This window comes from Sporothrix schenckii (genome assembly GCF_000961545.1).
Source record: "Sporothrix schenckii 1099-18 chromosome Unknown Cont41, whole genome shotgun sequence".
NCBI lineage: Eukaryota > Fungi > Ascomycota > Sordariomycetes > Ophiostomatales > Ophiostomataceae > Sporothrix > Sporothrix schenckii.
The window spans coordinates 2144654-2170209 of NW_015971142.1; the positions used below are offsets into that span (position 1 = coordinate 2144654).

General features: G+C 55.0%; 9 protein-coding genes across 9 annotated transcripts; 2 read left to right on the plus strand and 7 right to left on the minus strand.

Moving 5' to 3' along the window:
- Positions 1 to 15: 15 nt before the first annotated feature.
- Positions 16 to 1302, minus strand: SPSK_07585 (alcohol dehydrogenase, propanol-preferring; the record flags this gene model as incomplete). The annotated part of the gene is made up of 2 exons (XM_016734244.1): positions 16 to 1152; positions 1264 to 1302. 2 exons carry the CDS (start codon positions 1300 to 1302, stop codon positions 16 to 18), a joined length of 1176 nt encoding a protein of 391 aa, XP_016591011.1.
- Positions 1303 to 3372: 2070 nt separating this feature from the next.
- Positions 3373 to 5333, minus strand: SPSK_07230 (Nrm1; the record flags this gene model as incomplete). The annotated part of the gene is made up of 2 exons (XM_016733894.1): positions 3373 to 4449; positions 4584 to 5333. 2 exons carry the CDS (start codon positions 5331 to 5333, stop codon positions 3373 to 3375), a joined length of 1827 nt encoding a protein of 608 aa, XP_016591012.1.
- Positions 5334 to 8093: 2760 nt separating this feature from the next.
- Positions 8094 to 8696, plus strand: SPSK_08012 (uncharacterized protein; the record flags this gene model as incomplete). Its single annotated transcript, XM_016734663.1, has 1 exon — positions 8094 to 8696. The coding sequence occupies one exon, from the start codon at positions 8094 to 8096 to the stop codon at positions 8694 to 8696; it is 603 nt and encodes a 200-aa protein (XP_016591013.1).
- Positions 8697 to 9214: 518 nt separating this feature from the next.
- SPSK_07199 (uncharacterized protein) lies at positions 9215 to 11259 on the minus strand (the record flags this gene model as incomplete). Its single annotated transcript, XM_016733863.1, has 2 exons — positions 9215 to 9842; positions 9911 to 11259. 2 exons carry the CDS (start codon positions 11257 to 11259, stop codon positions 9215 to 9217), a joined length of 1977 nt encoding a protein of 658 aa, XP_016591014.1.
- Positions 11260 to 12439: 1180 nt separating this feature from the next.
- Positions 12440 to 12919, minus strand: SPSK_08069 (uncharacterized protein; the record flags this gene model as incomplete). The annotated part of the gene is made up of 1 exon (XM_016734715.1): positions 12440 to 12919. One exon carries the CDS (start codon positions 12917 to 12919, stop codon positions 12440 to 12442), a length of 480 nt encoding a protein of 159 aa, XP_016591015.1.
- A 209-nt stretch (positions 12920 to 13128) lies between these two features.
- SPSK_07646 (sirQ protein) lies at positions 13129 to 14322 on the minus strand (the record flags this gene model as incomplete). Its single annotated transcript, XM_016734305.1, has 1 exon — positions 13129 to 14322. One exon carries the CDS (start codon positions 14320 to 14322, stop codon positions 13129 to 13131), a length of 1194 nt encoding a protein of 397 aa, XP_016591016.1.
- A 1903-nt stretch (positions 14323 to 16225) lies between these two features.
- Positions 16226 to 18472, plus strand: SPSK_07135 (uncharacterized protein; the record flags this gene model as incomplete). Its single annotated transcript, XM_016733803.1, has 1 exon — positions 16226 to 18472. The coding sequence occupies one exon, from the start codon at positions 16226 to 16228 to the stop codon at positions 18470 to 18472; it is 2247 nt and encodes a 748-aa protein (XP_016591017.1).
- Positions 18473 to 18675: 203 nt separating this feature from the next.
- SPSK_07206 (c2hc5 finger protein) lies at positions 18676 to 20703 on the minus strand (the record flags this gene model as incomplete). Its single annotated transcript, XM_016733870.1, has 1 exon — positions 18676 to 20703. The coding sequence occupies one exon, from the start codon at positions 20701 to 20703 to the stop codon at positions 18676 to 18678; it is 2028 nt and encodes a 675-aa protein (XP_016591018.1).
- A 598-nt stretch (positions 20704 to 21301) lies between these two features.
- On the minus strand, positions 21302 to 24058 carry SPSK_07020 (uncharacterized protein; the record flags this gene model as incomplete). Its single annotated transcript, XM_016733690.1, has 1 exon — positions 21302 to 24058. The coding sequence occupies one exon, from the start codon at positions 24056 to 24058 to the stop codon at positions 21302 to 21304; it is 2757 nt and encodes a 918-aa protein (XP_016591019.1).
- Positions 24059 to 25556: the final 1498 nt, after the last annotated feature.

Consider the following 25556-nt stretch of genomic DNA (forward strand, 5'->3'; position numbering starts at 1 on the left):
CTTGTTATGTTACAATTATGCCGCAGCGGGGTCAGCTACGGCCGGTGCGGCCGCGTCTGAAGCCTCTTCGTCGTCCAGCCGGATCACGTACTTGCCGTCGACTTTGCCGCGGCCGACGTCGTTTACCAATTGGTCAATGGCAGAGAACCTGGCCGGCTTCGTCAGCGGCTTCACCAGGCCACGCTTCACAAAGTCGAGCGCCTCGAGGATGTCGCCGCGCTTGCCCACGGCCGAGCCGAGCACCCGCCAGCCGTTGGCAATGAACGCCGTAGGGTGGAACAGCACGGGCTTGTCAATGGGCGGAATGCCCACACACATGAGGGCGCCAAAGGGAGCGAGCATGCCGAATGCCGACTGGTATGCAGCCGGGGCGCCCGAGGCCACGAGCACGGCGTGCACGCCCACCTCGCCTGGCGTCAGCTTCTTGACAGCGTCACCGACGGACGACCAGAACGGATTGGCGGTCGGTGCGCCGTCGGGGAGCTTGGGCAGGGATGACAGATCCACGTAGTGGTCAACGTGCGCGTGGGTCTTGGCAAGCACGCCCTTTTCGGCATTGACGTCGATGCCAATGGTACGGAAGCCCATGGCCTTGGCGTACATGAGCGCCAGCAGGCCGACGCCGCCCACGCCCACGACGGCAATAATCTGGCCCGGCAGCAGGCCGCACTCTTTGATGGCCTTGTAGGCCGTGACACCGCCGCACATGATGGGCACAATGTCTTCGTCCGATACGTCGTCCAGCTCGGCCGGCAGGCGCAGGAGGTAGCGCACAGGCACGACAGCATACTCGGCAAACGTGCCGTCGGCAGCCACACCAGACACGAGCCGGGCTTTGCAGCGGGTCTCGGCGTCGTTGTTGGGGTCCATGCAGAAGACGCAGAGGCCGCAGGCATCGCGGTTCCAGGCAAGGCCGATGCGCTGGCCGATCGTCAAGGTGCTGTCGAGGGTGGTGGCGTTGGAGCCAAACGCTACGATGCGGCCAACGCCCTCATGGCCGAGAATGTTGCGGGAGGGGCCCAGGTGGCCGACAGCGAGGCTGTAGTCGGAGCCGCAGACACTGGTGACGGACAGGCGAACCAGGACGTCATTGGGGCCGACTGTGGGTACGGGAACGGTGCGCACCTCAAACTTGGGGTTGGGGCCTCGTTCCTAGACGATGCAAGCACAGTGTAAGTGATGTGGTATTTGGCGGTTGTTGCCGGTTCTCACTTTCCGCTTGTCCTTATGACGAGAAGAGACGGGAATAGGTTATTAACTTACTACAAGCACTGCAGCCCTCTGCGTACGAGTTTCCGTCATTTTGGTCGGGACTTGTCAAAGTAGGAAGAGGTTTGTGTATCGAAGGCGCAAAGCGACGTGAGTTGCCGTCTAGAGTTTCGGTGTAACGTCTTTTATCAATAATGCTTTAAGCTGTCTATGAGACAGATAACGCAATAGGTAAGATTGATGCGAATACAAATTATAAAGGAAAACAGACAAACCGGAAAGGGGAAAGAAGGAGAGGAGAGGGCACGAGTAGTACACAATAGGAAAGAGCACTGCGCCCTGGTCGTGGCATTTTACCATCTTTGATCGGCCGGTTGTGCCTTCCTCCTCACCCCTTCCCGTCCCCCATATCTCCAACCTTCGAAACTACCGGTGCGTGCATGAAATCATCGGCTACGACGTATAGTGGCTCGTAGGGACCAGTCCCGCATGTAGCATCCCGCATCCTACACCCGTGGCTTTGTTTTTGAATCTAGACATTGGGGAAGGACGACGTACCAGCACCGTCTTGAGGTGGTCACCCCTCTTTGCAGCGCGACTTCTTTCCAGATCGGGCCGCCGCCCTTTGCATTTATCTTGTTCGTTATCCTCATCACCTGCTCTATTTCTGAGGAGAGAAAGAGGGACGGCCTTCAATCGTGTTCTGTTCCTCGGTTCCCCGCACAGAAAGGGCGGAGTAAATTCGACAAAGCACGGCCAAGCAACCGCGCGCGTCAACTAGAGGCAAAAGGACGAGAACCGTTCAAAGAGTCGAATTCAAAACGCCTCGGCTCGATGCGCCCGACTCTACGACCACAGATAGTTTGTCTATAAACGACCGGACATACATACGCAAACGGTTACAAACGAAACAAAACGATGTGCGGGGAAATCACCACCACAATCCTTGGTGGCGAACACAATTACCTATTGGCAGTTACAGGCATAGCTTGTAAATATTGGAGGAGAAAAGGCGCTGGTTTGTATTAGAAAAAAACATGAAAAGGAGGCCGGCGAAATAGCTATAGAAAGAGAAAGAGAAATAACAAAAACTTTCCAGAAAACCGGGTATTTCCAATTTATTCTTTTCTTCAAGAGCCTTTCAACACTACACCCTCAAGGCCTCGTCTTATTGTAACTCTCTCAGGATGTCGAGGAAATAAATAGATTTATCTGGGTTCGGCATAAGTGCGTGCGCATTCCCACGTGGAGCGGCTCTGGAGGCTGACGGAGGCTGGGCCGCACGAACTATCAACGCCTTTCTTGAAGAACTGTTAGGGAAGTACAATTGAACTTGTCTCGGACGTCCAGCTTCTGATATACGACTCCCGGTGATGGTTGCCACATCAATGCTCTGGGCCTTAGGTTCGGGCCGTTCCCGGCCTCGATAAAGCGACTCATGAAAAACGCGAGGCTCTAGCCAATGGCGCACCAAACAAACCAAAAGCTCACTGGATACCAAAATGCCTCCCGAGAAGTAATAAAACATGACCAGGGGACATGATGCCAATCTCACCATCAACAATACAGATTATGTAGCGGCTTTTAGAGAAAGTAGTGCACATGAAAATAAAGGGCACGCGCTCAACCTCCAACTAATGATGCACCCTTTCCTTGTTCCATTGCAAATAAAGTGGTGCCGCCTAGATCGTACGTTGAGATCAAACGCCAGCTAGGACAACAGATTGCTAGCTGTACACGGTGACCAGTGTGCTGCCCGACAAAAGTAACCAGAAACGCCAAATCCACAGCAGGCCGGGATAAGATAAGTAGGTCTGTGAAAGTCAAAATCATAGCCCATTCTTTCCTGCCAGGCCGCTTATGCTAAACGTGCCATGTATCGATGTACCATCGTAAATGCGAGTGACAGCACTCCCGAGAGTACCATGAGATAGGAGACAAAATTGGAAGGAAAAGAAGAAGAAAAGTAACACCAACAGATACCACAAAGGGACATAGGTGCCAGTGAAAAAAATGTTGCGTAAACCGAAAACAAGGCGCCATGTATCAAAGAAGTCCTATGTGGAAATAAATAAGGCTCCCAATACAAAAAATCAAAAATAGACGACACCAGATGCTGCAAGGCCCAAGGGAGCCACAAGTCATTATTATCTGGATCCCTATTTAAACACCAAGATGGGTTGTCCGGCGGGCAGGTATCAAAATCTCGCTCTCCGAGTCAGAGGAATCGTCGGCGGAAGCGGCGGCAGCACGATCTAGCATCTTTTCGATGTCGTCCTCGTCCAAGGCAGGCCGTGGTTTTGATGTGGAGCTCAGGCCAGACGGCATGGACAGCGGCACCTTCATGCGAGGGCTCAACACGTTCGTACCATCAAACGCCCCATTAGCGCGCCGTTTTGGTGTGCCCTTGTTAGATCGTGAGTACGGTGTTCCATACGGCTCGTCGAGGTCCATCTCGCTGGGACTCCGGTGGTGACCACCACGACGACCGAGGGCAGGCTGTGAGCCATACGTTGGGGCGTTCGGCCGACCTGTGGGTAGGCTCTTGCGCGGGGCAGAGCCAGGGAGACCGTGCCGTTGAGGGCTCATCACGTTGTTGTACTGCTGGGGGTCGTGGTGGCCGGCCGGAAGAGGTTGCGAGGAAGAGATGGGCGGAAAGTGCTTCATGTTGGACGAGTTGCCGGGGCTGCTCATGAAAAGGAGCGTTTCAATAGCATCCTGCTCGCGAACGTTTTGGTGGGGCGTATAGAGAATAGGGTCGGCGGTCGGCGTGCGCACATGTCCCGAATCGAGTGTAGACGGCGTGTGCGGGCTACCCTGGTGTGAGTAGAATGTTGGAAGAGCCGGCGGCGTATAACCTGGATTCGAATTTCGGCGTCCCAGCGCAGACGGCCGAGATGGCTGGATAGAGACTGGTGGGGCGAGGGATCTTGTTGGCGCGGTCGATCCGCTTCGCGACGTCCCGAGAGGCGAAGGCAGGGGAGGTGTGGAGTGGTTGCTACGGGAGCTTTGTTGTGATGACCATGGCGACGTATCGAGGGTGGACAAGCCGCGATCAGCTGGGGCAATGGTCGTGCTTAAAGTAGAGACGCTCGTTTGGCTCTGATGGCGATCGTGGAAAGGGCGACCAGGAATGCGCGGGCTGAGAGACGAACCGTGGCGGCCGTGGATTGTCGACGTACTAGATGCCGGTGATGCGGCATGAGAGGCAAAGTTCTCGACCTGGTCGATCGAATGTGCCTGCCAACCATGGCTCACCTTTACCATCGCGTATGACAGACGCGTTTTTAATTCGGCGGAGAGCTAATTGCGCTCATCGTTAGCCACTTCGGCGTGTGCATGCAATCGACGAAATCAACAGGTGCGAAGCTTACCTCGCCAATGCGGCCACCGGTCGTAGATGCAACGCTCACAGTACTCGTATTTCTGGAATGACCGCCCATGTAGATCGGTGACGTACTGGATGCATTCCGCGTGTGCTTGACAGAACCATCGGCAGCCCGCTTGCGTGATAGCGCGCCGCCGTCAAACGCATCAGATTCCGTTATGTCGGTCATTCTTTCGCGGGATGCGGCAAGCCTTGACAGTTGGTGCAGCTGGGACTCTTGGCTTGAGATGTCGTGTTCGGGATTGTAGGCGCTTGAGCTTCCGTTGACGCTGCCGCCACCACCCCCGAAACTCAATTCGCCTTCGCTGATCGGTGGCGTAAAGAGCTGATCGGTATCCGTGCTGGCGCTACTCGTCGTATCTTGCGAATCGCTACTGTTGGCGGTGTGGCTGAAGGACGGCGGTTGTTGCTGCTGGAAGTAATGACGGCTGCTGCTTTGGGTGGAGGTGGATGAGGACGCAGAAAGGGGAAGGGGCAGTTCGCTTGCTTGGTGGGACGGTGAGCGTGTGGGTGATTGTGTCCGGTGTTGCGCCTGCTGGTGCTGCTTCTGGTCCTGGTGCAGGAGTCGTTGTTGGGCGTGTATTGAGTAGGACGGCAGTTTTTGCGCGTTGGCAAACACATCTAAAGCGAGACTAGCACGAGAAGCAGGCGCGTCGGACCTGTCGGAGAGACGCGGAAGAACGGCTCGGACGTCTCGAGCGTCACGGTTGTCGTGGACGTGTGCGTCTCGATCCATTTTAACCGAGACCCAGACCGCTTTTGCGAGGGAGAGGGCCCGTGGCGGGACAGACAGGAGGAATAAGGCGAGGCGAGGCGAGGCAAAGGAGCAATGCCGTCTGCGTCAGCGCGCACGCGCGTTTGGCCCCCAAAGATGCTAAATGAGTGCAAAATTGGAGGCTCGACTCCAAAAAAAGAACCAGGCGAGCACGCAAAGCTGAGGACCGCACGGGTTGCTGTCCGTCCACGATTGTCCACCTCCTTGTCGTCTGTTTTCGGTCAGTGCGAACGGGCGGAGCGTGGGCGAAAACCAGAAGAGCAGCCAGTCTGGTTCTAATGTAGATTGCAAGGATGCTGGTCATGCGGTTGCGAGGGCGAAAACGTGTCTGATTGAGCGACGATGGTGTAGATCAACAAGATGGTAAGGAAGAGAAGAACAGTGTGCTATGGCGTGCAAAGACAAGTCAAGAGAAAAGAGAAAAATGGAAAAGGCGACAGCCAAATACGACGCCAAAGGAGGCAAAAGTCGGTGGATGACGACGCTAGCATGCGTTAGGCGGGACGACCGCGCTGAGTCCAGTCACGACGGCGGCGGCGCGTGTTCACGGACCAGGCAACACGATAACAAAGGGCGCTGGATCTGGGACAATGGCACAGTCATCCAAGAATGATGCGCTGTTGGGACGCAGTGTACGGAGCAGATAATGGAAAGTATACTCTCAGCACGCGAGATACATTGGAGGCAAGAGGCAACGAAAAATTGTAGCATAAACAAAAGCATCCGAGGAAAAGAAAATGAAGAGGTTGAAAAGTAGCGGTAAAAGGAAGATGTGTCCAAGGACGAAAAGAACATCGAGAAACAACGGCGCAAATGGCGAGACAGATTCGCAGTAAGACTAGTCAGGGAAAGAGCAGGGCCTAACCTGTTTTCCTCTAGGCCTTTGTTGGTTTTTCAGTTGCATGTCATCACGGTCGCTGTTTCTCTGGGCCTGTCATTGCATCCGTAATGGATGGGGCAACAAGCGCCGGCGTTTTTCTTTTCTTTTAAGTTTTTCCTACGTCGCTTTCGAGGTCTTGCGGAAACAGCGGCCGGCTAGACCAGACCATACACAGTTACGCTTGGCCATCCACAAGTGGATACATTTGTAGGTTGCAACGCGGTTCGCGACAAAGTTCACTAGCGGGAACTCATACAGGAGAGGACGAAAACCCGAAAGATCGCAAATCAACGGTGGGAAGTAAATGGCTGAGTGTGAAAGTAGGCGTGGCATCGCCTGTGTTACGGCGGACAGAGCATCACTGGTGGCATAGTTTACGAGGTATCCTGAGTAATGGCGGGCGAATTGTACTTTCTAAAGTGTAGATTGATTGCCTTTCACTCCTCTCTGCTTCGCTGCTTCCGAATTTGTCTCATATACTGCTTAATGTGGATGGCGACTGCCTTGTTTGGCGACAATCAACACTAGATTGCTCCTTCCGTCAAATGCGAACGTATCACGGTTGGGAACGTCGACTGCGTAGAAACGGAAACGGGGAAGTCACAGCCAGTCGCTATTGCCCCAGTCTGCATGTTGCTTCGACAGATTGGGGAGCAACAGAGTATCTCCGATGGACAACAGCTTTTAAATATGCATTTCAAGATGATGAGAAAAACATGTATGGCGTATACGAAATCGGACGAGAGGCAGAAATTCAGCGAGATTGTTTAAACGTTTTCTCTATTTTGTTCCTTTCTTTCTGGACCGGCACAATGCACATGGCAATCAAAACTGGGGCATTGTCGCAGATTATGGAAGCTAACAAAAGAGGGAAAGAACGAACGAGGCAATAACTTAACAAAGTACGAAATAAAGTATGGAGAAATAGTGCAAAGAACAAATAGTGGAAACTACGAAGAGAAGAAAAGGAAGCAAAGATGAATGGGTATACTTTTCGACAGCAGCTGTCATGTCAACACACAGACGGAGGCCCCCTGGAGCGTACGCTGTGGCCACTGACACCGCCAAAAGTACCAAAGCCAGGCGTGAACCGTGTCTTCACTTTAGGCCGAGTCGTGACCCGCAACTTTTCGCGTGTGGGTCCTCCAGCTTAAACGCGACATCACGTGATCGCCTCTACATGGCGCAATTACCTAAAAAGGAAGTAGTAACCCCGACATCAACTGAGCAAAGCGTGCGCATGAGCCTCATACAAGAGCAAGAGTTAACGTTGGAACTGGATATAAAATCACATTGTTTTAGAAGCATGATATCATCTTACAGTTTTGGTGATGTGATGGCATACGTTACCTATATACTTGTTGGAACTGTAGCCCGGGCAAAGGAAAGCTTTCAACAATGCATCTCAGTTCTGCGCCCGTTGATCGTGGAATACCGTGGCCCTTGAACTTTATTTATCTGTCTAAACAACATTGAAAGCTCTTATAAAGACATGTCACTTTTTATATGACGTGTATGGTGGCACTGCCAGTATAATGATGGTTCGTTTCGCTAGCTAGATAGCCAGAACCTTATGTTTGCCTGCTCCTTCCTGGAGTCTAGTTTACAAGAGAATGCTGTCTGGCCTGCCACTTCTTCCTTCTCCTATCCTTGCTCTTTCCCTTTCGCTTTGAATTATTTCCTCAGCTGAAATTCACAAATATCTGTTCGTCTCGTGCAGCAAACAGTTCAAGATCGATCACCATCCCTCCCCAGGCTCTGTTTAACATTTCGTGCCGTTCATCTATTCATTTATAACGATCTTTATTAAACATCAGAGTCCCGCCCTCGAATCCTTTACAATGGCTCCAATTTTCAGCCCGCCTCGATCAGCCAAGCGCAGCAAGGATTCCCTGCGTCCTCTTGCGGCGGGAATTCCTGCCAAACATGCGCTTGTCAGGCGTGCTGGAGTGGCCTCGAACCGGGTGTCGATGAATAAAGGCTCTCGGGTCTCTGAAGTGCCACTGCCGGCCTATGCAAGCTATTACCGCGAACGATCGGCATCAGCATCACCTAAAATCCGCAGCAGTTCCTCCGCCTCTATCTCTCCCTCGCGCCGCTTCTGGACTCCCTCCGATTCCGAGGCCAATTCGCATCCCATATCAGCAGCCTCATCACCACCACCCTGTGAGAAAGCGGCCACAACCACGTTCTTCAAGGCGCTCGAGTCCGATCGACAGAACCTGGCTCGGTTCACAGAATACGTCGAGCTTGGCTACGTGGCCAAGAAGTTCTCGGACACCAGCAAGCAATGGGGCTACAGTCCAGAGCAGCATATTGTGACAAGCAAGCGCCACTTTAAGCTGAACGAGCTTGAGAAGGGCTTCATTGAGGGTATGACGCAACAGGACGCTGACAGGCTGTTCGCTGCCCACGCTCTCCTTGACTTGAGCCGAGGAAGCTAAGACATAACTTTTTGCGGGTAAGTGTATCACCTCCGTTTTCGTTTTTGGTTCGTGTCTCGTCTCTCAGAAATTTCTTACATTTTTTTTAGTCTTTCAACAAGCCTTTACACCAAAGACAGAGTGATTGCTATGTCTAACATGGACAGATTTGCAAGCCTGTATTTGGTTCCTTTAAACACTACTTTTTCATTTATGTGTTTGGATGGGTTTTTTGGGGTTTTTTTGTTTTCTTTTTTTTTATTGGACAGTTCATTTCTGGCTCGTGCTCTATCAGCATTGGGCGTTGTACATATCGTGGGACTTGATTTTATTTTTAAAACCTAAAGGCAAGGAGGGGGGGTAGCCGTTTGGTCAATGCGCACTCGGTAGTTTGGAGTAGATATACTTTGTTATATCAATTGTCTTCACCTTTCATATTTTGTGCTATTCCGGTCTCATCATATCAATCAAATCGCTCCCAATAACTCCGGGCCATATCATGATGTCGTTACAAATCAAAACGCGACCTCAATCCACTGCTACACAGCATTTTCACCTTGAACAATCGCAGCCACCCTTTTCTCCTCTCTCTCCTTGGCTTCCCGCTTCTCGGCCTTGCACTGCTGCCGCCGGTCATCTTTGGCCTTTTTCTCGCGCCGGTACCGGATGCCGTTGCGCATCAACAAAAACATGAGTGGCAGGAACGCGGCGTACAGCAGACCCAGCAGCACGAATGCCCAACCAATGCCCAGCTTGTTGATCATGGGCACAATGACAGCACTGAAGAGCGCGCCCAGTAGACACCGCGCAAGGTTGTTGGCGGCCACGGCGGCGCCCGCATGACCGGGCGACACGTCAATCAGCAAGACGCTGGTGGCATTGTTGAAGCCGATCATGCCCATGCCATAGAAGAAGTTGAGCACACAGGGAATGGCGACAGAGACCCGTTTCTCGAGCACCCAGCCCCAGCACAGGATCACGACTGTGGCTAGAACGGCGAGCGGTATACCGACCTCGAGGCGAGCACGTTCAATGGGGAAATCGGCGAGGTCGGCCTGCCGGGACTTATCGACGGGCAGGCCGAGGCGGCGGGCGTGACGGCGGTAGTTGTAGTTCATCAGCGGTCCCATGACGAAGGCTGTGAGTGCCGATCCAGCTGCCATTGGTCTAAAAGGTTAGCACATCGCTACCTTGCCTCTCATCGCAACGGAGGGCGCGGCTATAAGTGAACATACATGTACATGAGGCCAATAACGAGGTCGTTGTAGCCGTAAATCAGTGCATACTGCGACGGCATTGCCACCGAAATCGAGTAGAAGCCGGCAAATATAATGGCATTGTAGCCGACGAGAAGGCCGATTTGCTTTTCAAACAGCATCAATAGCGACCGCAGCGGGTTGGGAAACTTGACTCGGAGTGGTGGCCGGACGGAGCTGGCGCGTGTTGCGGTCAGCGCCAGCGAAGTGCTATGCAGCAGGCCGCTGTCCCCCATTTCGTTGTTGTTCTTGTTGCTGTTCGTGTTGGTGCCTTCCAGCTCCTTTCTCTGTTTCTTGTGCCGTTGATGCTGCGCTCGTTTCTGGTTCCAGTCCTGAAACAGCTGCCAGAATGTCCGGTACATGGGATGTGGCCGAATGGAGCCATCTCCTACGATGTTGCGGCACGTTTCGGGCAAAAAGAGCAGCAGCACGACAAACATGACGGCCGACGAGATCACCAGGAACCAGAAGATGGACCGCCAGCCGAGGTACTGGGAGAGTACACCGCCCAAGATCGGCCCCACTGTTGGTGCCAGCACCGTGGGAAGCACCGTGAAGCCAATATACTGGCCGCGCTCGGCACTGGTCACAATGTCGGCGACGACGGCCTGGCACAGCGCGATCGTGCTGCTGGAGCCGGCTGACTGGATGCAGCGCACCACGAGAAGCGAGGCGTAGTTCTTGCACACGGCCAGGCCCACATTGGCCAAGATGTACACGATGAAGCAGACCATGTACGCTGGGCGCCGACCGGCACCATCGGCGAGGCCACCCACAAACATGGGTGTGACGCCCTGGAGGATCATATACGTGGTCATAGTGAGGTTGACCTGCGTTGCCGTAATGCGGAAATCGGCCGCGATGAGATTCAGCGCCGGCAAGTAAATCTGTGCAGTCACAGGCGAGAAAAAGGCGGCGGCCGACACGGCCAGCACAATCCATCGCTTCTCCCACAGGCTGTACACGGAGTAGCGTTCCGGAACAGAAGACTGCACAGCGTCGAGAGGCAGTCCATCCGCAGCTCCGCCGGTTTCGATCTCGCCTTCTTCATCCCCGCTGCTGTGCACGCTACCGGCCGGCGCATGGTGTATTCCCATGCCTTTCTCTTCTATGGCGACGCCATCAGGGACAGGCTCCTCGCTGGGTGGTTCAGCTGGCCATGCCGACGCCGACGGAGGGCTGTTCGGGTCTCCTAGCCATTTTTCGGTTTCATCATGTCCGTGTACGATATTCTGAGGATTGTGTGCGTTCGTGTTGTTAATCGTCTTAGAATCAACATTCTCTTGGCACTCCGGTCTTGTTTCCGCTTGCTGTTGATGTGCTATCATTGGTGTGAGATTGTCTGAGTTGCATTTGTGTAATGGTAATTGTGGTTGGTCGGTTTGAGTCTCTACTCATAGTGTCCTCCTGTTTCCAGCTATTTGGGTGGGCTTTGCTGCAGATATAAACGAAGTTAAAAAGCGAATAAAAACCAGTTGCCAGTTGACAAAATGACTGTACGATTGCATCACAAGTTGCAGTGTTTTGCAACCTTCAACATGGTAAAGAAAAGCATCCACTAGCGTTGCCGATTGCCGGCCCGGCCATATAGGCGATAAGCCTGCCCTGTAGACGCTTTTGCATGCCGAGCTCGCATTTTGCGCCACTGGTTGAAGGCCGAAGGCGAACCAGTCTCCCAGTTTAGGAACAAAAAGGCCCCTACCTGCACGGAGAATTAGTCGTGCCGTTGCCACATTGGGCCTGGCTTGATGCGCGGTCCCGAACCCGGATACTCAACGCAACAGTGGGCATCATATGCGTTGGATGGTTGGATGTTTGTATTGGTCTTTGTTTATCATTTTGTTGAAGCGTGTGGTCATCGGATTCAAGGCTCGTAGAAGCTGGGTGGAAACGAACCGCCGTGAATCATCCGAAACGCCCTCTAAAGAAAGCGTGGCCTATGGCATCAGAGTTGGCCTTGACGGCAGAGACAAGGACAAAGGGAAGCATGTGAATGACGGACATTCTGGTGCGTGTTTTGTATCTTGCCGAATCACCGAAATTCGCCATTACGGGATCGCTTAAATCCAGTCAACAATTGAGGCGACGATAACCGTCTTACGCCGCCAAAACTTTAATTGATTGCACCCGGGCACAACTGTCCATCCCACGCTGTAGTGGCCCACGCAGCCTGGCCCAAGCTCCACCCATCAACAGAAGCGTCCAACCGCCCGGGCCTGGCTACGCTCCTGCTGTTGCCGCCTCCATCACCTTCTGTAGCCGGCCTGGCCCGTTACTGCTGCCGTCGCTAAGACGGACCAATTGCGATAGTTTCATGTGACAACTTGGGATGGCGTCACCACCTGTAGAGTGTCATTCGTATCCAGCGAGCAGTTGGCCACCGCTGTCGGATGGTTATTTTCGCACTGCGATGTCGGTTTCCAAATTTCGAGGTGACCATAGGACCAGGTGGATGAGCCGTTGAATGAAGATTGCTTTCTTCGAACTCGCGAGACAGCGATGTCGTACTCACCACCGAAGGCCGGATAACAGTGCTCTCCGCTGTTGCACCCCGGAGAAGAGTGACAAAGTGAGCAGCAGCGACGTTCCGTCATAGCCGTCATGCAAGCCACGACAAATACTTCCTCCATCGTTTTGATTGTGATCGGAGGGTGTCCTCGCTTGCGCCAGGTCGTGAAGGGGCTCAAGTTCTGCGTGGAATTCTTTTGCGGTATCGTCGGCCATCTTGTCATGTTTCGCGGCGGAAGCCGTGCCCTTGTCCCTGTGCGATGATATGGAGGATAACGATGCATGCCACATAGGATTGGAATCTTCCAAAAGAAAGGCGAGCCATTGAGCTTTGGGAAACATATTGGTCGGGTTTGGCACATACATCACAATCCAGCATCGTCTGGACATGGCATCACCCTGCAATAAAGCCGAGAAGATCCCCGCTGACGCACTCGCTGCGTCGATAACCTGTTTTAAACGTGCAACCGTCTGGGCCATATTCAAGGCATTGCTCGGAGCTTCAACTCTGATCTTGAGGTATTCTCTCTGTAACTCTCTGATTGGCTATCCTGGTTGGTCGGACCGGACAATGCGCTATCCCAGCACGACAGATCTAATTGATATTTTCCTTTGCTTTTTGGAAGGAGATTTTTTTTTTCTTTCCCCTATTTGCTTCGCTAGCTTAAGCGGCCGCCTATCCCCAATGTCTACTTAAACTCGCTCGGCAGAATCTTGGCCGCCCGCATGTGGTCAAACACGCGGCCCCAGGCCTTTGTCGTGTCACGCTCCTCCTGGAAGCCAGCAACGTCGTACATCTTGGTCATGTCGTACTGGCGGTCCTGGTCAAACTGCGTGATCAAGAAGTACTCGAACCCGGGGTGGATGCGCGGGCTGTCGGCGTGACCCGACTGCAGGCCGTACTTGACCTCCATGCCGTTCCACACGTCCATGTTCTGGCGGATGTACGTGCGCACCTCGATCGGGTTGTCCTCGGCCTTCTTGACGCCCTTGAGGCCGAAGTATGCGCACAGGTCCGGCCAACGGGTCTCCCAGGTGCGCGGCGTGCGCGCGTCGGCCACGTTGAACGACTCACCCTTGGCGAACCGGTACCTGTCCGACAGCTGGACGTGCAGCGTCTGGCGCGCAATCATCTCGGCGCTCGAGTCGATGCTCTTCGTCGCCCAGCTCTTGGCGGTGCCGGGGAAGGGGCACTCGGCACCGGCGCCGTTGATCTCGCGGTACAGGCTGAGGAAGAAGCCAATCGACGAGCCGAGCGAGAAGAAGTTTTGGTTGGGCACGAAGCCGATGATAATGTCCGGGCGGGTGTCGATCCAACCCCACTTCTTGTCCTTTGAATACGCGCGGACGAAGTCCATCTGCGGCAGGTAAAAGAGGCCGTCGCTGGCTGGCGGTTCAAGGAGGGGCAGGTCCTCCTTGAAGGGTGGCACGAAACGGGCTGGGCGGTTCGAGAGCAGGTGACAGCCATAGTGCTTGGCGCCGGTCTGCAGGACGACGGTCTCCAGGTTGGGACACAGGTGGTCGGTCGCCAAGACGGCGCGCTTGAACATGTCGGTATTCTCCTCGTTCTGCACCTTATCGTCGGTGTTGGCCTTGTATGCAAAGAAAAGGTGGTCGGTGACCTTGTCGAGGTTGGGAATCTTGGCCTTCATCGTCGTCTCGAGATCCTCCTGGGACCCATGCAGCAGGTCGATACCCGTCACGATGGTGAGACGGTCGTCTTTGGGCCAGCGGGACTGCTCGAGAGTCAGGGGCCGGTTGGTCAAGGCAATGACGCCGCCAAAGGTACCCTTCTTTGGGTAGTCGTTCAGGACTTCGTTGACAAAGGCCCAGCCAGTGACACCGCTGGCGCCAAAGACGAGAGCGTACTTGGGAGCAGCCATTTCGAAGTATTTGTACGTGTGTGGTATTGGAGATTCCTCGTCCGTTGCGTGTTTCCACCACTACTATACTCTGTCGAGGCCTTTCATTTGATGAGGTGCCAAGACTGTAAAGAAGAGACGGGAAAGGCGTCGAAAGGGGAGGGACGATGGCTCTCCTTTTTATAGCTATACTACGAAAACAAAACCAGACAACAGGGTAACACTTGTACGACGCCGTTCCTTGACATCCTCTTGTTGATTACCCCTCAACGACTGCGCCCTCCTGCGACTGAATAGCTGTTGTGCACATCTAGGATGAAGAGGCGTGGAGCGTGGATAGAGAGCGTCGAAATACGCGGCGCGTTTTCCATGGTTCCCCGCACATCGCAAGCTCAGATCACTTCGTGTGGGGTTTCATGGCTCCATGGTCTCTTTGTTAGGCAGATGTTTTCCGAGCCATAATAGAAGAGGGGAGAGGGCAGTAGCATGTTGTGTAAGTAACACCACGACGTAAGCTAAGCGATGCAGCATGCATAAATGAGAAAGTGTATGTCACGTTTAATTGTCCTTACAGACAGGCCCTTGCATGCCGTTTTCAGAGAAGTTTGGCCATGTATAGCTTATGGTATCCCAGGCTATCATGTCGCTGTAGGGTGATATGGCGGATGTCCCTGAGATACTCCGAGATTCATATGAATTACTCCGTCAGGGACCCAGGTGCGTGATGTCATGTCGTGCTGGATTGGAGAGGAAATGGGCGTGACCGTCCACGTGGATTTATGTACACGGTCACGTTAAGAACAGCCCAAATAGGTTAGGCTGCCAGAGGTGTGCATCGACGTCAGTGGCTGGCTCGCTTTCGTTCTCGCTACCGTCGTTTTCGCTGGCATCGTTTCGCTGGCATTGTTTTGCTGGCATCGTTCTGGCCTCGTTGAAGCTCTTCGCAATTCATGCTGTTGGAGACGGCTTTCCTCGTTTCATATCCTGCCGTCGTTTTCGGGTTATGAATGGTGGGTACTAATACCGCTATATTAAAAAATCTAGCCGCCAGATTCCCAGTCAAGAGGGAAGATAGAGAAGGCATAGGAACGACACGCTTGGCAACGCTACTCTGGCGATGTGCACGAAGATTGAGTTGGCCTGCATCAGATACGCCGTATTTTGTGGCTGCAATTGCTGGGATTTGTAATGATGCATGGAACCTGTGCCTGACGCGGTCGCCGTGGTGCAGTTAAATTGCCCACGCGCCAATCTGAACGCTTCGGCGGGTATTCGATGCCACCTTTGATCCAATGATGACGACTCCCAAACTCTCTTCCGCGTATTACAGTTACCGTTCCGTTGATCGTCCTAATAGCCCCATTCTTTTCAGTGTCCAGCCATTCTAACCGTTCCCTCTGTCAGACGGAACGACCGAGCCACTAGCCACTCTTCTAAGCCCGCCGAACCACGAGCCTCAAAGCTTAACTACCCCAATAGCCCGCCCTACGGAATGCAGCCCCCTAAGAAACCAAGCTAAATCTTTTTGCCAGCACCTAAGCTGGGTCAGAGCCACGTCGATCTCGCCCATTGTCGCCCAAAAAGGAAATACGTTGGAGCAACCGGTGGACAGTGAGGGGCATGCACCTGTCCTGGGAGTCAAGGAGAGATGAGCATCAATGGCAAAATGCTACACGCGTATCTGAGCATAATTGTAAAGTCACTGGCGATCCCATAGACACAGAAAGTATAAGAATTGACGACGCTCCCACTTCAGGACTTGGATCTCAAGCAATCGAAACTCTCTTCTCTTCTACTACCGTCCTCCAACGTTTCCAATCTATCTCGACATTTCGAAGGAAATTGAGGATATATAAGATACATTTATTTCACTCCCTCGTTTTGTTCAATCTCCCTTCCTCCATTCCTCCTATTCGTGATCATCATGAGTGGTATAGTCAAGATTGTCGGCGCCGGCATCGGCCTGGCGTCCGAAGCCATCCACCACTCGCGTGCCAAGAGCAAGGCTGCCAGGGACGCCGAAGACAACAGCCGCAGCCGCAGCCAGAGTGGCCAGAACACACCCGCTGAGGACACACGCAGTCCATCTGATAGCCGCTCGGTCAGCCGACAAGTGAGCGAGCAGGACGGTTCGCCCGCTGCTGGTCCTTCTTCGTACGCCAGCAACAACACCACAGTCGCTGGCCCATCGAATGCAAACAACGACCCCCCTGCCTACCTCACACCCGACGAAGAGAAACGCCAGCTTGCCGAAAAGGAGCGACAACTTCTCGAGTCGGACGGCTTCGGGTACTACGATGACGAGGCCGTCTGGGAGCTCGACGACATGGCCGAGTACATGGACCCGCCTGCCTACTCGGAAGACGCCGGCGAGACTCTTGGATCGCCCGTTTCGCCAGCCGATGACGGTTCGCGTCGGGGCTCTGGGGCCAATGACCTTGACGAAGCAGCTGTTGGAGAAGCTGAGGGCGAGGGTGAGGAAAAGGAAGAGATCAAGAAGCAGCAGCGCATGGTTCGCGAGCTGGTCCGCATGGCCGGGCCTGCGCCAACGCCCATGCGCCGCATCCCCTGCCCCGTCATTATTCCGCAGCGCCGCCCGCGTACAAAGGCCCGTGGTTTTGTGCGCGCCTATGCGCCCGTCCTCAACGACTGCGGCATCAACCAGGACGTGTTTCTTCGCTTCCTCAAAGACTGGTACCTTGCCAGCAAGGCCAGCCCTTGGATTGATGTCGTCTACGTCGCCGCCGGCATCGTGGGCTTTGTGCCCGAGATGGGTGCCCAGATTGCCAGTGTCGTGGTGCAGGTCGTTGCTGGAACGGCGCGCGAGTTGCAGTCGCGCCACCGCAACAACACCTTCTTGGACCGCGCCAACCAGGAGCTCTTCATGCCGCGCGGCTTGTTTGCCATGGTGATGGCCTTCAAGGACGACATGCCCAACGCCTCGGGCGGCGGCTTGCTCGGCGGCCTCAAGTCGGCGATTGGCAAGAGCCTTGTATCGACGGAGCGCCTCGACATCAACCAGACCACGGTGAAATACAGCCAGTTGGCCGCGCTCGGCAGCAACGGTGCCGCCAACAAGGGCCACAAAACCAAGGCTGCCATGCGCAACCTGCGGAAAAACAACGGCATGACCTACACCGAGCTCGAGCTGCCCCAGGCCGCCGAGCTCGTCTACCCAGACCTCGACAACGCTGCTGAGCGCGACCTGGCTGCGGTTGAAGGCGGCGGCGAAGTACCCAAGAACAGCAAGTGGCACAGGTCCGGAAAATTCGTGTCGAGCTACCTAGACCGCCGCGCCCAGGCCGAGTATGCAGGCACGCACCAGGGCTCGTCGATGGCCGTGCCCGCCGACGCCCGCAAGCCATTCATGTCACGTTTTGCCGACCCCAACCACCCGGCCAACAGCGGGTCGTTGGTCGCACTGTTGTCCGGCGGCAAAATCGTGCCCGACAACAACAGACGCGGCCAAGGCCTGCTCGGACGTGGCGTTGGTGCCGGTCTGGGCGGTGGTCTCGGTGGCAGTCTTGTTGGTCGCGGCATGGGTGGCGGCAGTGGTTACCACGAGGACGGCTCCGAGAGCAACTCGTACTGGGATCGCCGCCGCCGCCAAGGCCCAATCGGCATAGGCATCAGTCTGATTGGCGCCGGCGTGTCAAAAATCAGGGAGCAGCGGCAGCAGAGCCAAAATCGCGCCATTGACAGCGGAAACCCCAGCGGCAACGGCAACGGCAGCGGCAACGGGTTCTTCGACGACCGTCGTGACAACGACCAGCACCAGCAGGGCCAGATGCAGTACGCTACTTCCCCAGCTCCGTACGGAGGCTCGTCGGCCTCGTCCAACCCGCCTGCTCCGTACGGTTCGTCGAACCCTCCGGCACCTTATGGTGGTTCAGCGAACTACCAGAACGAGCAGGCGTACGGCGGTGATGAACAGCAGCGCAACAACGCTGGCCACAACGCTGGTGCCAACTACCAAGGTGGCAGCACCCAGTACAACAACATGAACAACCGTCCCAACAACCGCGGCATGGGTGGTGGTGCAGCCCGCGGTATCAAGAAGATCATGCAGCAGGACGTTTTGTACCTCTTGATTGTCAATCTGCCGACTGACGAGGAGGTTCAAACCTCTATTGCACAGCTAGAGCGTCTAACGTCTCATTCGAGCCGTTAAGAGCGATCAAGTTGGACACTGGATTTTGAGATTGAGTTTTGTGGGAGCGCTGAATACCATTGATGGACTTTGTGTATGGCTCGTGGTTTTCTTAATGGCATGGAACTAGATATCACTGCTTGTTAACTTATTTTACATTTTTATCAAACTATAAAATTTCTACATGCAATGTCATCCGCCTAGCAGTGACCTTCGCTGCACGGTCAGCCACTCTCGGGCTCGTCTCCGGCAGGCAATGTCGATTTTGGCACGCCCGCACCGTAGATACCACCGTCAAGAATCACGGCCTCATTGTTGTCGAGGTCGTCTTGGACACGCCGCCAGCGACTGGCTGCATTGGGGTTGTCTCGGCGGCCAGGCAAGGGAGATGCCTCGCTAGCATCCTTGCTGCTGCTAGCAGCTTCCTCCTGTTTGGCCTCGGCCTTTCTCTTGCCTTTGCTTGCCTCGTTGTCCTTGGTCTTGCCCTTGCCCTTTCCATGTTCTTTCTCAGTCTTGTCCTTCTCGGCTGCCTTTACACGGCTCTGAGCATCGTAGACTGGCTTGATCAGGTGGCCGAGCAATGGGTTCTTGCTAAAGGCACCGCTGCCTGCCGTGCGCCTGCTGGCGCTCGTGTCCTTGTTGCCGTCTGCATCCGTAAGGATCGCTGCGCCCTTGCCGCCGTGTCCGTACTCGTCGTTTACGTTGTCATCGTCGTCGTCGCTCTTTGGCGTTGGCGGGCGGTCCATCACCACGGCCTTGCGGAACACTTTGCGACCCGTCACATCGATGCTAAGCACCTGCTGCCTCTTCTCGTACTCGGGCCGCGCGTTCCACTCCATCTCCCGCAGCAGCTTTTGCTGCCGCCGCAGCTCGCGCGCCCGCTCCTCGGGTGTTGCCCACAGGTTGCGCGACGTCGGTGTGTCGCCATCGCCGCCGCTCGCCATGGCGTCGCCCACGTCAAAATCGGCTGCTTCGTCGCGCACCGTCGTCCGCTGCGCATTCTGCGCCTGGAACGCCAGCAACTTGTCGCGGTGTGCGCGCGCCTTGGCCTCGGCCGTCTGCATCTGCGTCTCCGCGGCCTTGGCCGCCTCTGCTAGACTGACAAACCCGTTGTCGTCACCGCCCCATTTCGCCTGCCCAGCAATCATGTGCGGACCCGACGCGTGCTGTGCGTGCGTCATGGCCGCACCCATGCGGTTCTTTCCGCCGTAGCTCACATCGATGCGCCGGTTTGCCTCGCGGTCGGCCGCCATCTTCTCGCGGCCCCGCTCCGCGCGCAGCTCCTTGATCATGGCTTGCACGTCCGCCGGCGACAGCAGCGGCGCGCCGCACGACGTGCACGGGCCCAAGCCCTCCTTCACACATATGACCTTGCCGCACGACATGCAGTTGGGTGCGGCCTTTTGCAGCGGGTGGCGCGTGGCAACGCAGTTGCAGCGGCGAGCGGAAACGCTATCCTGGCCGTCCTTGCCGTTTCCACTGCCGTTGTTGGCCAGCGTGGGGTTCGTGCTCACCTCAAGCGAGCGGATGGCGGCGTCAAAGTCAGCCAATGCCGTTGCGGCACCGTGCATGGCAGTGCCGCCCGTAATGTTGATCTTGGTGGAGGAGGTATCCTTGCTGGACGCTCGATTCTTGGTCTTGGGGCCGAGTGCGTCTTGGATCAGCGAGCCGCCGGCGCCTGACCGTTGCTGTTTTTGTGATTGTGACGGCGCCGACGCTTGTGGCTGTGGCGATGGCTGCTTCTTAGGCGAGGGCTGCGGTGGTGGTGTCGTTGACGCAGATACTGGCGTCGCACCGCGCGCTATGCCTGCTGCCGCGACTGCCAGCGGCGTCGTGGTGCCCGATGACCGACCACCCATGTAGTCGCCCCCAACGTCCTTCTTGTTGTACACTGCGCCTGGCGGTGGTGCCAGATTCGTCACCTGGCGTGGCGGCGGTGTGTGTAGCGGTGCCTTCTTCTTCTTCTGTCTGTGGTGCTTGGGAACCGGCTCAATGGCTCCGGGGCTGCTCGTTCCGGGTGTGTTCGCACCGGAATGGCTCGCTGCTGCGACAGACGATGCGCTGCCCGCCGCAGGGTCGTGCCGCCGTGCGTTGAAGGCCGCGACGAACTCGACGGCAGCAGGGTCGCTCCCCAACAGGTTTGAGAAGTGCTCGGCAGCCTCAGCCTTGGACAGCGTCGAGGCATAGTCGAGCACTTGCTGCAGAGCATCGTCCGGCAGCTCAATGAGCCGGCCGAGCTGGGCTTTGGACATGGTCTATGTCGGTAGCGAGTTGGTCGTATATATGGTTGTTCTTCTGCGTATGGGTGTATGGCTCTTGTGATTCGGTTTGCCGTTGGCACTGTAGTAAGTAGAAGACGGTTTGAGTTAGATATAGCTACAGTCGAAGCTATGATGCATCTTCGATAACAACTAATTGCCTTTTGGCGGGGCAGCTCTTTTCAAGGTCATAGCCGTGCCACGAAGGCAGGCACGACTGGGGTGCCTTGCGCTAAAGGATGCTCCACAGCACTTGACGTTCGGTCTGTTTTGAGCACTGATTTAGTGCGGTAATATTGCTACGACCAACTGTAATTTAGCTGTCGCTAGTCATTAAGCCCAACCTACACCGTAAATGTCTTCATTTTATTTCTTTTCGAACGCGTCTATGAATCCATATGAGAGAGAACACATCGCAAACAAAATGACTGCAAATAACATCCACATGCCTTCAAATTCTATCATTGTTTCCATCTTCTGATGCTGTCCACCATCCGCTCACTTCTTCTCCGTCTTCTCAACCACTTCTCGTCTTACTATGCCACATCTTCTGCCGGATGACTCAGCCTGGCCGACTTTGAGTTTACAGCCTTCACGACGTCGGCGGAGACTTGGATGAGGTTACCGCGGAAGTCAAGCTCATTGCTGTGCCCGTGTTTGTGCCGCCCGTCACGAAAACGATCGTCGGCGGCGGTGTCTTGGAGCCGTTCCCACTCAAGTCGGAGCTCGCACCGGTCGGCAAAGCCATTTCACTTGTTGAGTTGCCAGTCGCATTTCCATGCCCGTCGATGTTTCCGTTCCCAAGTTGACGGCTCCGCGCCAGGGCCAGTATGGCAAAGTGGCCACCGACGGCGGGCCGTGCCTGGAAGCGGATGTCCTGCGGCACCTGCGGATAGTAGCCCGACCCGACGACCTCGAACAAGTCGGAAAACGGATGCTCTGTCGTGGTGTAGTTGAGCCAATATGCTAGGCTCGTCACCAGCAGACGCCGTGTTTTGGGCGTGCAAGTTGCAGCCACCCACATCATCCAGTCGCTCTTGGTGTAGTGGTGGCGGTTGTCGAGCGGCACGCCAAAGACCTGGGACACCTGCGGGTACCATTCCGACTGCATCGCGTATATATCGTCGCCGACCACGCCCAAGTCCAGCAGCTTGTCCATGAACACGTTGTACAGAAGGCCCCAACTTGAGCGCCACTGATACGCAAGCAGCGTGTGCGAGTGGCCGGTCGGGTCGACGGCCAGGTACACCCACTTGCGGTAATAGTCGCGGGCAATGGTTTCAAAATGGTCGGCATCATGCGGCTGACCTGCGATACGCGCAATCTCGCCCATGGCGGCGATGCCCAGGATGCCCTTGATGGCCAGGTTGGTTTGGTTGGCGAGCGTGCCGGCAAAGTCATCGGTGCTGAGCTGCGCGGCCGGTACCAGCGAGAAATCGACGAGATACTGCGCAAACTGCCGCAGCAAACGGTAGCGGCTGGCAAGCCAGGCGGTTGCGTTGCTGTCCGCGTTCCCGTTTGCAAAGCGGTAGTACGCAAGCGACAGCAAGATGAAATTTCCCGACTCTTCGACGGGCATGTACTCGTCGTTTCCGTCAACGTGGCCCGTGGCGTTGGGGAATTGTGCGCCAATGTCGTGGGCGCAGTAGCTGTTGGGGTAGAACGTACCCTCCTGCATTTCATACACGGGCGTCAAAATGTATTTGAGCATCTCCGGGTTGGCCCACAGGAAGAAGGGCGCCGCAGGGAAGATAACGTCGACGGAATTGAGGTTGCCGTCGCTGGAGATTTCCTTCTGGAACATGAGCGGCTCGACGGATGACGTCGACGAGGGTGCCGACGGAGGGATCGCATAAATATACGATCCCATGACCTGGCGCGCGGACAGGGCCACGATGGCATACAACGCATCTACTTCGGACACATCTGGAACGGCTACACCGGTGGTGTTATCACGAGTGCTGAGGAAGCCATACGCCGTGTCGGGGTCGAAGATGTAGTATCCCTGGGCCGTGTTAGTGCTGGTGGCGTTCGGCTGTGCCGTCGCACCTGTCGACGTCGATGTCACTGTTGTTGTGGTCAGGACCGTTGTGTTGGGGAAGAGAGCATGCCGTGTTGTGGCTTTGACTGTGCCGTTTGTGCTGTTGTTTGACGATGCCCAACCGTCGACCTCTTCCTCATAAAACTGCGCAATGTCGCTCTTCAACGACGCTGTCATCTCCGCTGCCAACCGGCTGACTGTCTCAAAGTCGTGCCAGTGAAAGCGCACCAGCGATGCTGTGTCCTCACCATAGCACGTGTGCCACCACGGTCGGAGCTGGGCCACTCCGCCGTAATAGAGGTATCGTGCCGCCGGAGTCTGGAGGGAGCCTATGCTGTACCGCACCGACACTTCCTTCCGACGGTCGCTGGCGCCGCCGATACTGCCAAAGTCGTGCGCGAAGGCGAACACGGACTCTCTTCCGGTAAAGCTCGCAAAGTCGCGTTGCACAACGGAAGGAAGCTGCCTCTGAGTTATGAAGCCATATCGCACACCCACGGGATCGCCGTTCTCGTAGCTTAGGCGCGCACCAAACGGCGCGGTCGAGTATGTGAAGTTGCCCCACTGTGCCATGTCGCTGTCCTCGGCCATAAAATACGGCACGCTCTGCTGCAGTGTCCAGGTGTACGGAGCGGACGCGCTTCCGATCGTCTCATTGCCGCCTCCGCTCTGTTCTCCTGCTACACTACCGTTGATTGCCGGCGTGCCATTGTCCTGCGTCAGATCCCACACCAGAGGCGATCCCCTCTGCCGCCGGATCCATGCGTCATTGACGTCCGAGTACACACGGATTACATGAGGCTTGTCGTCCAACACGCGCACTCGCGTTGTCAAGTAGCTCATCGGGATCGCTGTACGGCAGATGTCCTTGGGCGTCACAGGTGAGAAGAAGCTGGCCGTGATCTCGACCGGGCCGGCCAGAAAGGTAAAGTTGGAGTAGTGCGCATCGTAGTGCACCGACTGCGGCCGCGCCGGCTCTAGGCCCGTGATCCGCTGAAGCGACTGGGCGCCCGTGCCCAGATATTCGTACGTAACGTTGTCCACTGCCACCATGCCGTCCCACCCAAGCGGTATGCCGGACCAAAACGTGACTGAGTTGCTGTTGAGCGTGGTATTGCCGGCAGTTGTCACCCAGGCGCTCAAATAGGGGCTTCGGACCGCCAAGGGGATCGCCGGCGGCCGGCCGGGGGAGTACTCGGGCAGCGAATGGCCGTTGGCATCCTGGCCGTCCGAGTGAAGGTAATTGGCCCCTGCCACTCCGAAGTAGGCCGCCGTCAGAGCGAGGCTAGAAGCATGTCGAGGTCGCATAACGGGCAAGTCGTAACACAGTGAGTTTGGTATGAAGGGTCAGGAGAGACAGTCAACAGAGGATCACGAAAATAATAAAAGGCCAACTGTGGGCCTGAAACAGCGAACTGCTCGACTTAATAGTGACATCAAGTATGAGAGAGGTATAAACTATATGTCGTCACCAAAGTAATGCACAACCAAAAAGTCCCAAGCACACGTTTGAAAGGTTTAACGATGTAAGGTGAAGAAGGCTGTTTTATTTTGGAACAGAGACATAAAGCACAGCAGTAGGCCATGTCAATGATTGACTGAATCAATCGTTGACTGAATATGAGCGTAACTTAAACGGACACATCAACTATCAGGTAAAATCAAGCTCAAACATTAGTGCATGCGGTGCTTGCGGCCTGATATTGCTTAGACGGGGAATGGATGAAAATAGAAAATACCAAACTCCAAGCAAGTATACCTTGCATTGCCAATATAGACACGCTATCAATATCCTGATTTATATGTAAAGAACCTGAGAACAAAGCTCAACCCGCCCTACAGCGATCTACACTGCATACAACGTGAAATGCGGCCCATGCAAGGTACAGATTAAGGAAGAATAAACAGAAGGTATCTATTCTCGAGTTCGGTAGCATTACCAACGAGTCAAAGGTCTGCCACGAAAATGAGGCTGCGTAGAGCGTGAACAGAGTCCTTCGACAACGTGGTCGGTTTTTGGCATTATTTCTCTTACACTACACATTCACTTTGGGAGTTTGTTTATTTAATTCTAATTATTAAAAAAAACAATCATTTTTTTAGTTTATTTTTATTTTTTTCAGGCGTAGCTAAACGAAGAGAGCGAAACCCTACAGCACAAAATGAGACAATCAGTTCCATAGTAAGAAAAGGCTCCCATCACACGAAAATATAGCATACGATTCATACCGTTGATAACCAAGGACATCTCTTTCTCTTTGGGATGCTGTCAAGAGGGTCGTGCATTTCAAATCTCGATTGTCGAAATAGGGGTCTTCAAGAGCGTGTAAATCGTTGTCGTCAGGCTGGCTGCCTTGCCCTTTTTGTGTGGCCAGCTGTCAGGGGCGCTTCAGCAGCTGTCGGTCTACTAAGATACGCTAAGATGCGCCACGAGCCCTCCGCGCTCCACAATGCCACGGGCCTGCCGGCCCCAAACAGGAAGCTCCTGCGCGTGGAACCTGCTAGACACCATTGAGGAAAGCGCGGTACCCCCAAATCTCGAAAACTCGCCGTTTCCTCAATCTTGCCACATTGAGGGTTTCCCCCTTAGTCTATCCCCACGCACGATTTGCTGATATCACGGCCAACGCTTACTGGGGGGCGCCTTTTTGCTGTTCTTTTCTTATTCACGCCCTTCGACCACCTGCGTGCGCCCCAACCGCGCACCCTCTTCTTCTTGCATCTCTTTTATTTATCCAGACACTCATTTTCGAATCTTCGAGCCCGGGTGCGGTATTCCTGTTTTCTTTTCTCCGACTCTCGGCCG